This window comes from Ictalurus furcatus, chromosome 3, assembly GCF_023375685.1.
Source record: "Ictalurus furcatus strain D&B chromosome 3, Billie_1.0, whole genome shotgun sequence".
NCBI lineage: Eukaryota > Metazoa > Chordata > Actinopteri > Siluriformes > Ictaluridae > Ictalurus > Ictalurus furcatus.
This window is the reverse complement of record NC_071257.1, coordinates 1,709,643-1,723,930: the sequence shown is the minus strand read 5'-3', so window position 1 is coordinate 1,723,930 and position 14,288 is coordinate 1,709,643. Positions and strand designations below refer to the sequence as shown.

The 14,288-nt window shown below is 39.7% G+C and overlaps 1 protein-coding gene across 1 annotated transcript; it reads right to left on the bottom strand.

Moving 5' to 3' along the window:
- Positions 1–5,257: 5,257 nt before the first annotated feature.
- On the bottom strand, positions 5,258–13,385 carry LOC128605144 (zinc transporter 10-like). Its single transcript, XM_053620307.1, has 4 exons — positions 12,722–13,385; positions 10,884–10,952; positions 9,525–9,764; positions 5,258–9,441 (listed from the first exon to the last, which is right to left on the bottom strand). The coding sequence occupies exons 1-4, from the start codon at positions 13,212–13,214 to the stop codon at positions 9,020–9,022; spliced, it is 1,224 nt and encodes a 407-aa protein (XP_053476282.1). The 5' UTR covers positions 13,215–13,385; the 3' UTR covers positions 5,258–9,019.
- Positions 13,386–14,288: the final 903 nt, after the last annotated feature.

The following is a 14,288-nucleotide window of genomic DNA, read 5'->3' as shown; positions in this document are numbered from 1 at the left end:
CTTCCTGGCCATATTTATAGCATGAACGCTGTTGTACTGTTCTCCTTCCATGTGCTGTTGAAGGCTCTCATCTTTTTTTTTTGTTTGTTTGTTTGTTTGCCAGCCCACTCATTGCTTCTATTTATATTTCCATTTTAATCTCCTTCATTCATCATCTTATCTCCGTCGAGCTGCTGCTATTTAGATGCTAAAAAAAACACAACAGCCCACGGACGCATCACTAATTTAACAAACAGCCGTGACGGCGTTCCACTAAAACTGTTTATCGTTATTTACGTTTTAAAGCGGAAAAATAATATTTATGCAAGAAAAAGCTGCAGCTTGTTAGAGTGAAATGCTTGTTAGCAAAGGACACGTCTTCTGTGTGATTAGTAAAATCAACTAATAAGATAGAAGATGGAGCGGAGATGCCGTTATAGGGGAAATGATCAACTATGGACTGGTGTTACTATTACAACCCATAGGTTGATTATTTTCCTCATACCACAGCAATTTCCCATTTAAAAAAAAAAAAAAGATAAATAAATTACATGTCGTAGTAGTTTTTAACCGTTTTTATTGATGTTTAATATTGCAAAGCACGTTAGGCCCGGTTATCGTTGAGCAATATCGTACGTGCCGATATTCGGTATAACCGCATGTTTGTTAGTGCGATATTACTTTTATTCAACAGTTCTATAAACAAGAAATTAATAGTAAAAAAGTAACTGACATTTCGGACACAATTTGGCCGGACGTCCTGTCGTGCTAGCTTACGATGATTCCCGAGCCTTACCATGCTAACGATTATACGTTTTTCTCTGTTAAATAGCACCACACCGGTATTGTCAGAGCTGCTGTGTTGGAGAATTAATCACCTTAATGACCTGCATGTACGCTATTCATTTCTTCGGAAAAGAACGTTGAGCTTTATTCGAGTTGCGTAGTTACTCAGTTTAACCCCCAGTCGTGAAAGATGCTACAAAGTCTCACGTCAGTTCAACTCAATTGAAATGTTATTGCCGTTTTATGCAAATCATCACGCGGCATACAAGACCTTAATATAAACTCAGCAGAGGAGTAACGTTAAGTCAGTGCAAACAATAAAGGTATAAGGAAAGGCAGAGAGCATTGTTACTGAAACTGAATGAAAACTGAATATTTTGGGGGGGAGGAGGGGTATTTTAGAGACAGCAGACTTCAATTTGAGTGGAGGAAAAAAAAAAAGTACCTTATATTACAGCTTGCAAAATCTTTTCATTTGCTGTCTGGTGAATACAAGAACAAAACAAGAACACAGAATACCCAGAGTGTGCTTTTTATCTGTGTCTTTTGATGCCATCTGCTGTGCGGAGAGAGAAACTGCTCTTACCCATACAGTCTCATCATATCCACACATTTACCTCACTCTTTCACATTCATTCCAGCATTTTATTGGCCAGAAGATAATGTACAGAGTTATAGACATCACCAAAAATGTCATATTCTGATGGTTCTTCTTCTTCTTATTATTATTATTATTATTATTATTATTAATAATAATTTCAAGAAGCATGTTTTCTTGTTTGTCATGTTTTGACTTGATAAGTGGATTTAATATGAGTTGTTCTAGAAAACTCTCTGGGTTTAATCTGGACTCTTGGGTGGACGAAAGAAAGAAAGAAAATAAGGAATGTTCATTTTAATTCATATTTGTATATCAATATGAACGAAGAGAGACTGAAACAAACGGTACAGTGTGTAATATCAAGGAGTGTCAGCGCTAGTAATCCCCCCCCCATCTCCTGATAAATCAACATACAAAAACAGGAAATTGTATATATAATAGTTGTTGTTTCATTTATAATGTTAAATTACTCGATACTTCCAACTATGTCTATCAGATAGATAGATAGATGGCTAGACAGATAGATAGATGGTCTTATGTTTAATGCAGTGACAGTTAATCATCAGTTTTGTTGTGTGTCAGATCTCAAGGTCATTGGTCACAGTTCAACATGTACATACATAGTGTGTAGTGTTTAAATACCGTAAACATTATACACTCTGGGAGGAACACAAATGGTCCAAGGCTTAGTTGCTGGTTTAAAAGTTTGAACCCATTTTGTGTTAATACACAACACTTTACAGCTGGGCTTCTGTGGAGGTCATTAAAAGCTGAATGATTTGGGGAAAAGAAAGCTAAAGAAACCCTCTTTTTGTATGAACCTCTCCCCCTCCCCACTTAATTAGCTGATTGGTTGGCTCAGGTGTGTTGGAGCACAGGAAACGCTAACATTCTCCAGAATGAAGGGAAGCTGTTTGCTCAGCACGCGCGCGGACGCGGTGTGTCACGAGGAACAGGTGAGCAGTGATGATTAATCAGTAAAGTTTCACCGGCGTCTCTTCTCTTCGCTCTCCAGCTACTCTCATTTCATTCACTATTAAAACATTACTCGGGTAATATCTCCTCCGAAACTAACAGAAGTGTCAAATTCACTCATTTATACGCGTTAATTGAATGCTGGAGCTTCCAAAAGAGCGTTAAATCACAGACCGGAAGCGCTGCTGAGAGACACATCCGGTGTGGATCCGAGGTAAGGAAATGGCGGGCAGTTAACTGTGTGGAAGGACAAACAACGCCAAATAAAAAGATATCCTAATAAGCTAGAGAAACATCGTAAATATAGGCTAATTCAACTAATTTCAAGCTTAAAATGAGTTACTATTTTAGCAGATAATTTTGCTTATTTCAGTCGCTTATTTCTAGAAAGAAGCAAACTTGTATATTGTTTGGTTTCCGTCCATTAATCTCATGATGAGACGCATTAGAAAGTTTTCATGCACTTAAATCATTGGGGGTTTTTTTTGTTTGTTTGTTTGTTTGTTTGTTTGTTTTACTGTACAGTAGTTTCAGAAGGCTTTGTTTGTTGTTAATAGTGATTATTGGATATCAGTAAATCTCAGAGCATTAGAACAGGACATGATGGGTTTGTGTTTACACTTAATCATGCTGTATGTTTAACTCTGCCAGACTTTAACTTCTTGTTAAGAGAGACGCAACACATTAAGGTAAGGAATAAGGCACGGCAGGTCGTGCTGGGATGGTGTGATGTAGCTGAACGTGAAGCATCCTGAACTTGATTGTTTTCCAATAACTGCAAAAAAAAAGTTTTATTCCTCTTCTACCACAGTGAATTACAATGTTTCATTTATTAATGAATGACAATTGTAAAAACCTAAAAAAAAAAAAAAAAAAAAACCCGTTCGTAGTTTATGAAACATCCATAAAACAGGTAAGTAGCTGTCATCACTTCTCACCTGTATAAACAGTATTTCCTTCACCACCCTGTCTTTGTCCTGCTTGAGTTTAGTAAAATAAAACAATGTTACCGAGAAGCCGTAAAAATCATAAACCCCTCGTAAACGTACCGAGTGTTACAAAGCCCTGACACTGGAGATTCCTTTCTGTAACGTCCTGGACGAAGAGAATAAGGGAATCGTGTTTGAAATGAAACCGAAGTGGAACAGATCCAAGTAACTAATTTATTACTATGCATACTTTACTCTTACTCCCCATTTCTGTATGTTTTTAATTACAGTGCTGTGGAATTCTCGATTCTGATTGGACAGAAGGTGTTGACATTAGTTAGGTGTGGAGAGCAGTTCTGGCTCTAATTTAAACCACCGGTTCATATTAATGTGCTTATTCTGATACACTATCATTTCTACGGCAGTCCCTTCAGGATTTCGCGTTTGCTGAAATGAACGCCAAATCGTGCGAACTGCAAACACATTTTTATACTTTAGCATTTGAACTGGGGGAACCCTGAGTACTTGATATTTGTCATTGGAGTGTGTGTGTTTGTCGTTTTACTGTTTTTCGATTTGGGGTTGTGAAGCACTTTTGGTAAACTCTTGGTTTTTAAAAGTGCTATATAAAGAATTTGAGCTGAGTTGAACTCTCCAGAGTCACTGCTTTGCAGCGGTAAAGCCATCATGCTTTCTGACACAGGAAAGTTTTCAGGAGTTTTGCGTTGAGTTTTCTGTGCAACAAACTGCAATTTTTGTTTCATCAACTTGGGGGGCGAGGCAGGTTGATTTTTTTTATTTTCTTATAATGGTGTTCATGATTGATTTTCCTTCTTAAAACGTCCAATGAAGTATCCACTATCCATCTTAATGTAAGTTCTACTAATTTAGTCCAACTTTATAGTGAAGTTACTTTCACGGAAAAGGACTCTTGCAAACGTTGTATAAATTTGAACAAGGAACCGCGATGCAGTTGGATTTCGTATGAATGTAGTTGTAAGGGATAGAAAATTCCACGGCTAATCCTAGCCTTAAGTTTTTGTAAATTTTTACACAAGACCATGTTAGAAAATAATTACATCCTTTTTTTTTTTTTTTTTTGCTTAATCTACCACTGTTAGTCATGTAAGCATGGACACTTTAACTTGTGTTTTTGAGACCCAAACTTTTATGTAAATGTAATTATTTCTGATTATTTTTTTATCCCACGGTTGGACACAATTAGTGAAATATAAACCGTTCTTGGTAGTGGACTCTGACTTATGGACCCTACTGTACTGTTGAATTTTAACTGCTAAAATAAACTAAACATCTCCAGGGTTTCCATCTCCGCGTCTACTCGTTAAGCACGCAAACCAATTTATAAGTTCGTTCAAGTCTGCCTTAAAGTCTATGTGTTCAAATAAACGGATGATTTTAACAATAAATTTGTGTTTATAGTGGTAGTGTAAAAATTGGTTAAGGAAGAAATCACTTTGGGCTGATTGATTTGATTTTAATTCTTCATGAATGGCTGTATGTTTAATTTGAAAAATTAGAAATGGTATAAATATTATATTTTCTAGAGCTTGCACTGAGCCGATCCCCAGGATCAGTTTAAAATTGTTCGTGCTTTATAATTATTTTTGATTTGTTTTTTAGTTTTGTTTTTTCCCCATTCTTTTTTCCGTTCCCACAGACTTCACTTCATCATTCTGGAGCTTAGTAATTTTTAAAGAAATGTGTATTAATATCGGCTGAGCATCAAAATCACTATCTATTGGAAAAGAAAGGAGTGGTATCACTAGTAGACTCTGTCTTATTTTTTTAATCATGATCGCAAAGTAAACCTGTGCTCGACCTGTGATGGTATTCAGTATTTCTTGAAAATTCAGTGTCCAAATGTGCAATACTAATAAATATCAGTTTACTTGTCCCACACTCATTTTGGCTAGTGTGTGTATCCATGAGGTTAGGGTTTGGAGGGAGAAAAAGACACAACAATAACTGAAGTTTATTGATTCGGTTTTATGCAAAAAAAGAAGAAAAAAAAATCAAATATAGAAGTTATTTTAAAAAAAAAAGCTGAGTTGTGCATAAAATTAAGACATTCGGCTGCTTTCCAGACATAACGTGTTTAGTGTGGTCCAATCGTTAACAGCGTTCGACTAAAGTTTACTAGAAATGTAGGCCAAAGATTAAACCAACGCAAACCACAGTGATGTAGTATGTACGTACACAGGGACCTGTAGAATAGATGAAAATGTTGTTGCTGTAATAAGAGGGTATGTTTCGATTCTGTTTACGATAATGGCTTCGTCGATTTAATATTCTGTTTGAATATTTTGAGCACACTCGAAGAATTTTCTGAACAGACTCATGTTTATTTCTGAATCGTAAACGGTGTGAAACAATGTGCATTTCTGTTCATAAAAGGTTTAATATTGATCAAATGTACTACAGGTTCACTATATAAAAAGAGATAAATTGATCACTTCTTTTCAAAAAACTGTGAATAAACAAAGTGCTTGACTTGGGGACTTTGAAAACGATCGACTGAAGCATAATGAGCTCTGTAGCAGGGTTAGAGCTCCAGATTCGGCTAAAATGCCGGATTTCTGCTGCCTTTGGTGGTTTTTGACCAGCTACTGAAGAGCTGAAGTCGTACATCTGTACTGACAGCAAAGTAAACTCCTTGAGATTTAGATTCACTTATATTAATGCGTAATTTATTATAAGCACTTGTCTTTCAAATTATTTTCCATGCCGACGTTCCCAGTTTCTAGTGTCACACTGTCTGGAAAGCAGAGTTGTAAGGCAGGTTTCGCTACATACGACCAAATCTGAAGGAATCGTAACTTGCTACACTTACATTTTAGTTACTTTGACAGTTCCTTCTTTCCTCACGCTGCTAAACGAATAGAAAGTGCACTTTGATATTTACATTACATTCTAAAGTCACAGTAATGTGTGAATGCGAACTCTCCAAAATGAATACGATGCCATATTGCAGATTTTTTTAAAAAAAATTAAAGGTACGCTATAGAAGATTTTATGAATTTACAATGATTGATACTATTTCATAGTAGTTAGCATTGCCTAAAAATTAAGGTGTAGTTCCTGTAATATCTGAGGTAAAAGATGAACGTTCAATGACCTACAGCTTGAACAATAAAACGAAAGTAGAAGACGAAAATAGGACCTTGCTGTATTGATTTCGTCATTTTAAAAAAATACCCAAAAACCTCAGTTAGGAATTGCTGATCTGATAGAAAATGATATAATCTGAGATGCTATTAAAATAGTACAGCAATTCCGTTTGGGATTTTAAGGCCATAGCAAATGATCCCAGTGAGCACTCGTGGATAAGGTGTCTTCGCCAGACAGACCTTTAAACTGCAAGTTGTGAAAGTTGATGTGCTTTATTATTTGGACACATCTCATTATACTGACTTGTTTTCATTTATCTCGTTAGTTTGAAACCCGTCGTTATTTTTTTTTGACTTGATGTTTAACAACCTATAATCTATGAATCAACTAAGCTTACTGAATATTCGTTTATAATTCTTACTCTGAATCGTATTTATTGTGGGCTGTTGAGTATCAATTGAAAATAGTAAGGTGTATTAATGAGACAATGGCTTAAAAATAATGAGTTAAGTTAAAATCAGATATTAAGTTGAAATAATGACCATATTTAGAAATAAGTTAGGAAGTTGAAATAATGATTCCCCCCCCCCCCCCACCCCCACTTTACAGCTCAATAAACACACAGATTAATAATTTATCTCAAGATATATGTAGAAAAAAACGAGAACTTTAAATATCGTGTTACATTGAAATTGACCCTGCAGTGTCTAATTTTTTGGAATATTAGCTTATCCTTATTTCGTATGCTCACTTTCAGTAAATTATTCTAATGGACTATGACGTGTTTTAAATACAAAGTTGAAGTATCGGGGTCATTTTAGAGGTCACGATGACGAGGTGTTAAAATAATGACGTACTATCTCGACAAGCTTCAAAGTTGAAATAATGAGATTAAGTCCAACTAATACTTAGCAGCACTTTTTAAAAAAAAAAAAAACAAAAAAGGTTTTTTGTTTACTCTCGGTTCAGGGCTTTTGTACAACACAAAATGGACCCAGAAAGGAAGTGTGTTAATTGGAAGGCAGATGGACGTCTCTGTCCAGTCGGTGCTCACTGGGATAAACAAACAGCACCATGGGATTTAAGATCATAAGCACGTTTCGTCTCAATCGCACGATTGTTCTTCACAAAACTCCATGACGGTCTGAACGGCGTACGAACCTGAAGAGTCCGGGAGAAACTGATTGCATCACAGTCACAGCACAGGACGTTAAATAAATACAGTAGCTTGCACTCGCAAATATGGAATGGTCCTTCTAGTCCCTGAGGATTTGTATCTGGAATAATCCGTCTTCTCCAACCGGAACGCTAACAGAACGAGGTTTTAAGTTGTGTCCCAAACTCTAGTGTTGAATAAGTCCTCGCTAGAACTCCTTCTGAGAAGTGATGATTTCTGGGGGACTTTTTGCTAGTCAGATTTTGCACAGGGCTAGCTTATTCAGTATGTAGCGAAGAACCTGCTAATTAATTGCCTAATTTGTGGTTAGCAGTTAAGACCAGCCCTTTCACCTACCAAGCTGACGGTATGAGAGCTAAACATCGCACAGAGAAAATGATTCGGCTAATAAGCGGATAGGAATTAAGACCGATCCTCTTAACGTGTGTTTTTATAATGGACGAAAATCCCTGCTAGTTTCTTATTTTCTTATTAGGACTGATTTTTAACTGGAACGTTCCAGGGAGTTTCTCCGCCGTATTAACCAAAGCTAATCCATAGCTAGCTAGTTAGCAAGACTCTGTCTGCGCTAATATTTATCTATAATGTTGAAGGGTAGCTTTAAGAGCCGTGGTAGCTTTATTCTCCAGACTACAACTAACGGGAACCAAACTAAACACTACAGTTGGATGGAATGGTATTTCTGCTGTCCCGTTGAGGATGTAGCAAAGATGTCTAGATTAAATAAAATAAAAATACGGTCTATGTAGAAGCCAGCTCAAGGTAAGCGAGGACTGATTAAAAGCAGACCAATGGCAGTGTATTTATACATAGCCTCCTAGCATTGTCACCAACTTGGCTAATTAGCGTGTAGGGCTGGGCAATACTTTTACTGAGTTTTGTTTTGTTTTTTTTTTTTAATAATCTTCAGCTTTATGTTTAATGACCTCAATAGAGCTTTGAGTATTTGATGTTAAAATGTTCTACTGAACCTTTTAAACTTGTTAACGGATTTTGTTTTGCCTCCTTTTCATTGCTAAATATTTCCTTTATTGAATACCGTTCAAGGTATTCTCAAACTCTGATTTTCTTCCCGAACAAAACCCAAAGCTACGGTTTTGTTAGCAGCTTGTTGACCGTGCTGAAATGTAAGGTGTGTTGTAGTAGTAATGGCTTCTAGTATAACAATATATTCGCCATATAATCGCTGATAATTAGCAGTTAGTGCAAGCGTTCTTGAAACTAAACGGACAGATTCGGTTACGTTTAATGAATATCATCTGAAGGACTTGTATGCTTGCGGCGCATTCTGGGGAAAATTCAGGTCAGCTTAAAAAAATAAAAAAAGGTTGGATTTGAGTGGGTTCTAGCACTTGGGGTGTTTGATAAAATGGCTGTCGTTCTGAACGTGCCCGGGACACTCCGTTAAAGCTCGGTTTAGTTCGAGAAGCCGGACCTGAAGGTTTAAAACGGCGTGCTGTCCGAGTGTTTTGCGTGCTCGTCTCTACTCCCGTCCGCGAAGACCACGACCGTTTCTCCAGAAGGACGGGAGTCGTTGACTTTATGGACGTCGGTATGGTTGTGCGTTTTAGTATCGGCGGGACAGCAGGATTGCTTTAGGCAGTGGTCAGAGATGCACGGAGTGTCGCAGTGGCTGTTCTCCATCTCCTCATCGACGAACTCCATCTGAAGCGTGACGCTGTGGATTCCCACTCGGTGGAACGCCTCTCTGATCCGCATATGGAGGCGTCGAATTTCGCCTTTCGAGCTTTCCAGGTCAGAGGTCACTTTGACGTGCATGGAGGCCACGTTCCGATCCTTGGCCAGCTCCCACACGTGCACTTCGTGAACGCCGAGGACCCCGGGCAGCCGGCATACGTCCTCCACTGTCAGACAGAGATGGAGAGAAGGCGCGTCAGCCTAGACGATATCATAATGACACGATGCAACACCAGCTCTTTATACTCACAGATCATGGGGACGTCCAGGTCAGGTGGACTCATCTGTAGAAGAATTCTGGTGGTCTCTTTGACCAGGGGAACAGCCGAGGACATGATGATGGCCACCATGACCAGCGTCAGGCTAGGGTCCACGTAACACTGCCAGTTACAGGTCTCGCCGTCTGGCAGGGGCCGTAGGTAAAAGAGCAGCGAGGCCACCACCACGACGACCGAACCCAGAGCATCGTTCAGCACGTGGAGTAATACTCCTACAGAAAGGACATGAAGAAGAATAAGAACAAGAGCGCGTGAGTGCAGGGCTAAGACCCGAGTCAAAACCGGAAGCATTTTGGACAGGTGGGTTTGTTTTCCCCTGAGGTGTCTCACCTGTAATCAGCATTATGTTTCACTTTTCTGGGAGAGTCTTTAAGATCTGAGCTTTCGACCACCATGGAGAACAGAGAATACTTATTTACATTACGCAAAGTTTCTTTTCTTTTTGTCCTTTCTTTCTTTACTTTTTTTTTTGGTATCTTTTTCCCTGCATTCTTTCATCTCTTGTCCTTATTATTCCATTATTTTATTTTGGTCTGCCCTTCCATTTACTCTTTGCTCTCAGCAGTTTTTTTTTTTTTTCCTCTTCTCTTTCATCCTTTCCTTTTCCCACATCAATTACTACTTTTTCATTTATCAGGTCTTCTGTCTCTCGTTCTTTCCTTTTTCTTTCGTTCTTTATTTCATTGTTTCATCCTTTCCTTGCTCTCTTTTACTCTCTTTCATCAGTTCTTTGCTTGCTCATTCATCCTTTCCCTTCCCCATCAGTTCTTTCTCTCATTCATCAGCTCTTTTTTCTTTTTCTGTTCTCTATCCTCTTTCCTTCTTTTTCATTCTCTTTTTCTTTCAGCAGTTCTTTGCTTGTTCAATCTTTGACTTTTCTATCTTTGCTCTTACTGCTCTCTTCCATTATTTCTTGTCTTGCTCATTCATCCTTTCCCTTCCCCTATCAGCTGTTTTCTTTCTCTTCCTGTTCTCTATCCTTTCTTTTTCATTCTCTTTTTCTTTCATCAGTTCTTTTTTTTTGTTCCTTCCATCAGTTCTTTCTTTCCTTTTCCATCCGTACTTTCTCGTTCTCCCTGTCGTGTGTGTGTGTGTGTGTGCGTGAGATTATGGACAGCAGGCGTTAGTATGAGATACATGCAGTTCTCTTGTCCAGTATCTGCACTGATGCTAAATGAAAGTAATGTCAAATTTTGTTACACTCCTGAGACAGGTTTCTACACAGTGGCACGAGATATCAAGTACACAGGCTACAATCTAAAAATAGGACAAATGACAGGATCCTTGCACGGGTACAGTTCCAGTCTAAAATGGATCTGACGCTCTCGTACCTCTTATGTTCAGCGGTGGTCCGTCACTCGGCTTCTTATCTTGGGGTTGTGAAGCGGGATGCTCGGAGCCTGTGGATGGACAGAACACCAGTGCTGAGCGCACTTGCTGCTATCACGCAGGGGTTTTACACCATTTACATGGAGCTGAGGGGGAGGACATGTGCATGGACACGTTGACAAGGTTATTTTCGACATGCATTCTTTCACACATCACTTTTCCCTGCTCACTGTTCAATTCAATAACTGTGCATTTGGTATTCGCTCGAAATGAGAAATTCGCATGAAATTCAAGTTTTCGTTCTTTTACTTAAACATTCGCACTTCAAGTTCTTTTTATTTATAGACTGCTTCTCTAAGGGTCCCCACCCTCCCTTTTAACCCTTATCCACTGCCAGTAATTCGCATACAGAGATAACCAGTCAGGCCAGGGGAGCTGGGCAAACAGTTCTGGCCCTGGGGCCATGTAAAAAATGTTGCAATCGCATAGCAAGCATAACATGTTGACACAGACCCGAGAGAAACGTCTACGCATCTGCAAGTTCTGTCGTCTTGGGTAATTAGGAAAGCTCAAGTTAATCAAATTTTCTTTTGCCCCATTACTATGAATACATCTGTGGCTTCGCTCTTAAGTTCCTGTTGGAGAAAGCCTCGCGTTCTTGAGTGCTGCTACAGATTTAGCGCTTCTCGGCTGGATGGAGGGTGGAAAATGCGTTTAGCTAAGCCTGTAAACGAGCACCTAGTTTGGAAGCAGTTTCTTCTTGGGACAGTTTGGTAGAAACGAGTCTACAATTGTGTTCAGTTTTAAATTATTTCTCAACCTTTTGTGAATACCCCCCCCCCCACGAGTCTCTAAGTTGTTGGTGTAGATATAACGTTAGATCGAGCGCATTATTATAATAAACCTGTGATGGACATGAAGTGTTGGACCTAATGTTAGTTTGCTAACCAGACTAATTTTGCCGTTCAGCCACAATGCTAATACGCGGCTAGGGGACCGAACTGAATCGCTGTATTGTCGTACTGTGGCAGCCATGTTGCTTAGAAATAGAGCCGATTGACTCGAGCGCATTAATGAGCTGGCTGTAAAGTGGAAACAGAAGTGTCGACTCATGCTGACCAAGCAGAAAACAAAATGCTGAATTTCCACACATTAAAAGCTCTTTTTTTTCCCTGTGTTATTTCACAGGTAACTGAATCTTAAAGGATTTTTAAAGACTATTTTGATCTTGATGTTATCCTATACATGATTGGCATGAAAACTAGCCTCTACGGGACTCTACAGGTCCGAGCTGATGCTTAGCTAACTACTAATGAAGGCTTATAACCATAGGTCACACACTGGTCGGAACTGAGTCACGTGACTTATCAGTAACAATTTGCACAACTTGCGTTCATTACAAGTGTAGTTCAAAAAATAAATGTCCAATATAAAAAAAAAAAAAACCCCACCCCTAATCGTATTTTGAGCCTTTGTCTTTTCAAACGAAATAATTCTCATGAATTGTTAGTTATTTTTGAGATTGAGGTTATACCCCCTTTCCCCCCCCCCCCCCCCCCCCCCGGCAACCCCAACTACACACACATTTACTGATGGAAGTTGTGCAAATTGTTCATGTTGGTAAAAATTGCAGGTGTTTTTTTTTTTTTTTTTTTTTTTTCCCTCCAAGCTACACATTAAGTCTTTACTTTTTTGAGCACGTGACTATATTTGGGGAAGGTGTCCTTTTAATTAATTAATTTTTTTTTTTTTTTCTTTTATACACACCACCGAGCTACACTCTTAATGATCCCAAGTCTGGAATGGAGCATAATGGAGACTGAAGCACAAATCGGAGCACCTGCTTCGCCGTTCATGACTATTTTCCCGTCGCTGTCGGAAGGTTCGTCCCGGCGCGCCTCCTCCTTCTTCCCGCACAGCCACCGCCAGTCCTGGAACACGAGCAGCCCGACGACGTTGACCGCGAGCCCGAGGGAGCCGACGATCAGCACGGTGAACGGCTCGGCCACAGCCTCCGGCTGCGCGAGTCTCTTGACCGCCTCCGCGGACACGGAGAAGCAGAGCGCCGCCAGGAACGCCGCGTTGGCCAGCGCGCCCACCACCTCAGCCCGGGCCAGGCCGAACGTGCAGCCCGGAGTGGCGGGCCGGCGCGCCAGTCTCCCCGCAGCCAGCCCCACGCACAGAGACAGGGTGTCCGACAGCATGTTGAAGGAGTCCGACACCAGCGCGATCGAGTTCCCCATGTAACCCGCAACGATCTCGGCCACGAAAAAGATCACCGTGATCACGAGCATGAAAATCAGCCGGCATGTCTGGCCGTTATAGCGCCCCATGACGATGTGCGGGACGGAGCGCTGAGCTGACTGAGGAAACGCGGGACGAGCGGCTCCGTTAAAGCCGCACCGGCACCGCCTCGCTCTCTCGCGCCCTTCACGCTCCACCTCCCCCCTCCTCTGTCTTCCCTCTGTTTCCCTGCAGCAACAAACGAGGGCGGGGCGCCGTCTCCATGGTGACCGCGAATGTTAGGAACATTAAATATTAACCTTGATATTAAATGTTGATGGAGCACTTTATTTCATTAAAGTATGATAAATGGATGATGGCCAGAAATGCATACGTGCAGTAACCCAAGTTAAGGGTGTTGCGACCCAATTTTAGTGTCTGACTCTGTTATTGAATTATTATTATTATTATTATTATTATTATGGATCGTGTGTGTTCTCTTATGCCTGAAAAATCTCCCCTATTGGTTTGTTTTTGTTTGTATGTTTTTGTTTATCTTCAGGAAGTGCTTTAGTGGCCTGTACAAGGTGTATCCCGGGAACATGTGTGGTGGGAGGACACCCTGGGTATCAGTCTCAGGGTGGTGGTTATTATTATTATTAGTAGTAGTAGTAGTAGTAGTAGTGGTGGTGGTGGTGGTGGTAACAGTAACAAATGATTTATTTATTTTTTTTTAAACATTTTATAATGGAATCAAGTGTATATATTAACTTAACGCTTTGTGTATTTCTATATTATTTCTAGTCTGTGAACGATACTCAAGTTCTTTTCTGTTTAATGTATTTGTTCATCAGTAAGCGATTTCTGCTGGTCAGTGTCTCACTGGATCCGAGATCTAGCCCAGGAACACCGAGGCATGAGACGCGCAAACACCCTGGATGTGATGGCAGGTCGTCGTCGTTTAGAAGTAGTAATGAGTAAGTTATGTAATTATTGTTGTATACTGTTATAAGAATATATTCATTATACTTGGTATTATGTAGTAATATTTCTAGTGAAGTTATGTCGGTGATATTTGCTTGTATTTTCTCGTTTGTAAGTCACTTTGGATAAAAGCGTCTGCGAAATGAATAAATCTAAATGTAAATTTTTTTTTTAATCTTCTTGTTCATCCATCCTTTCAT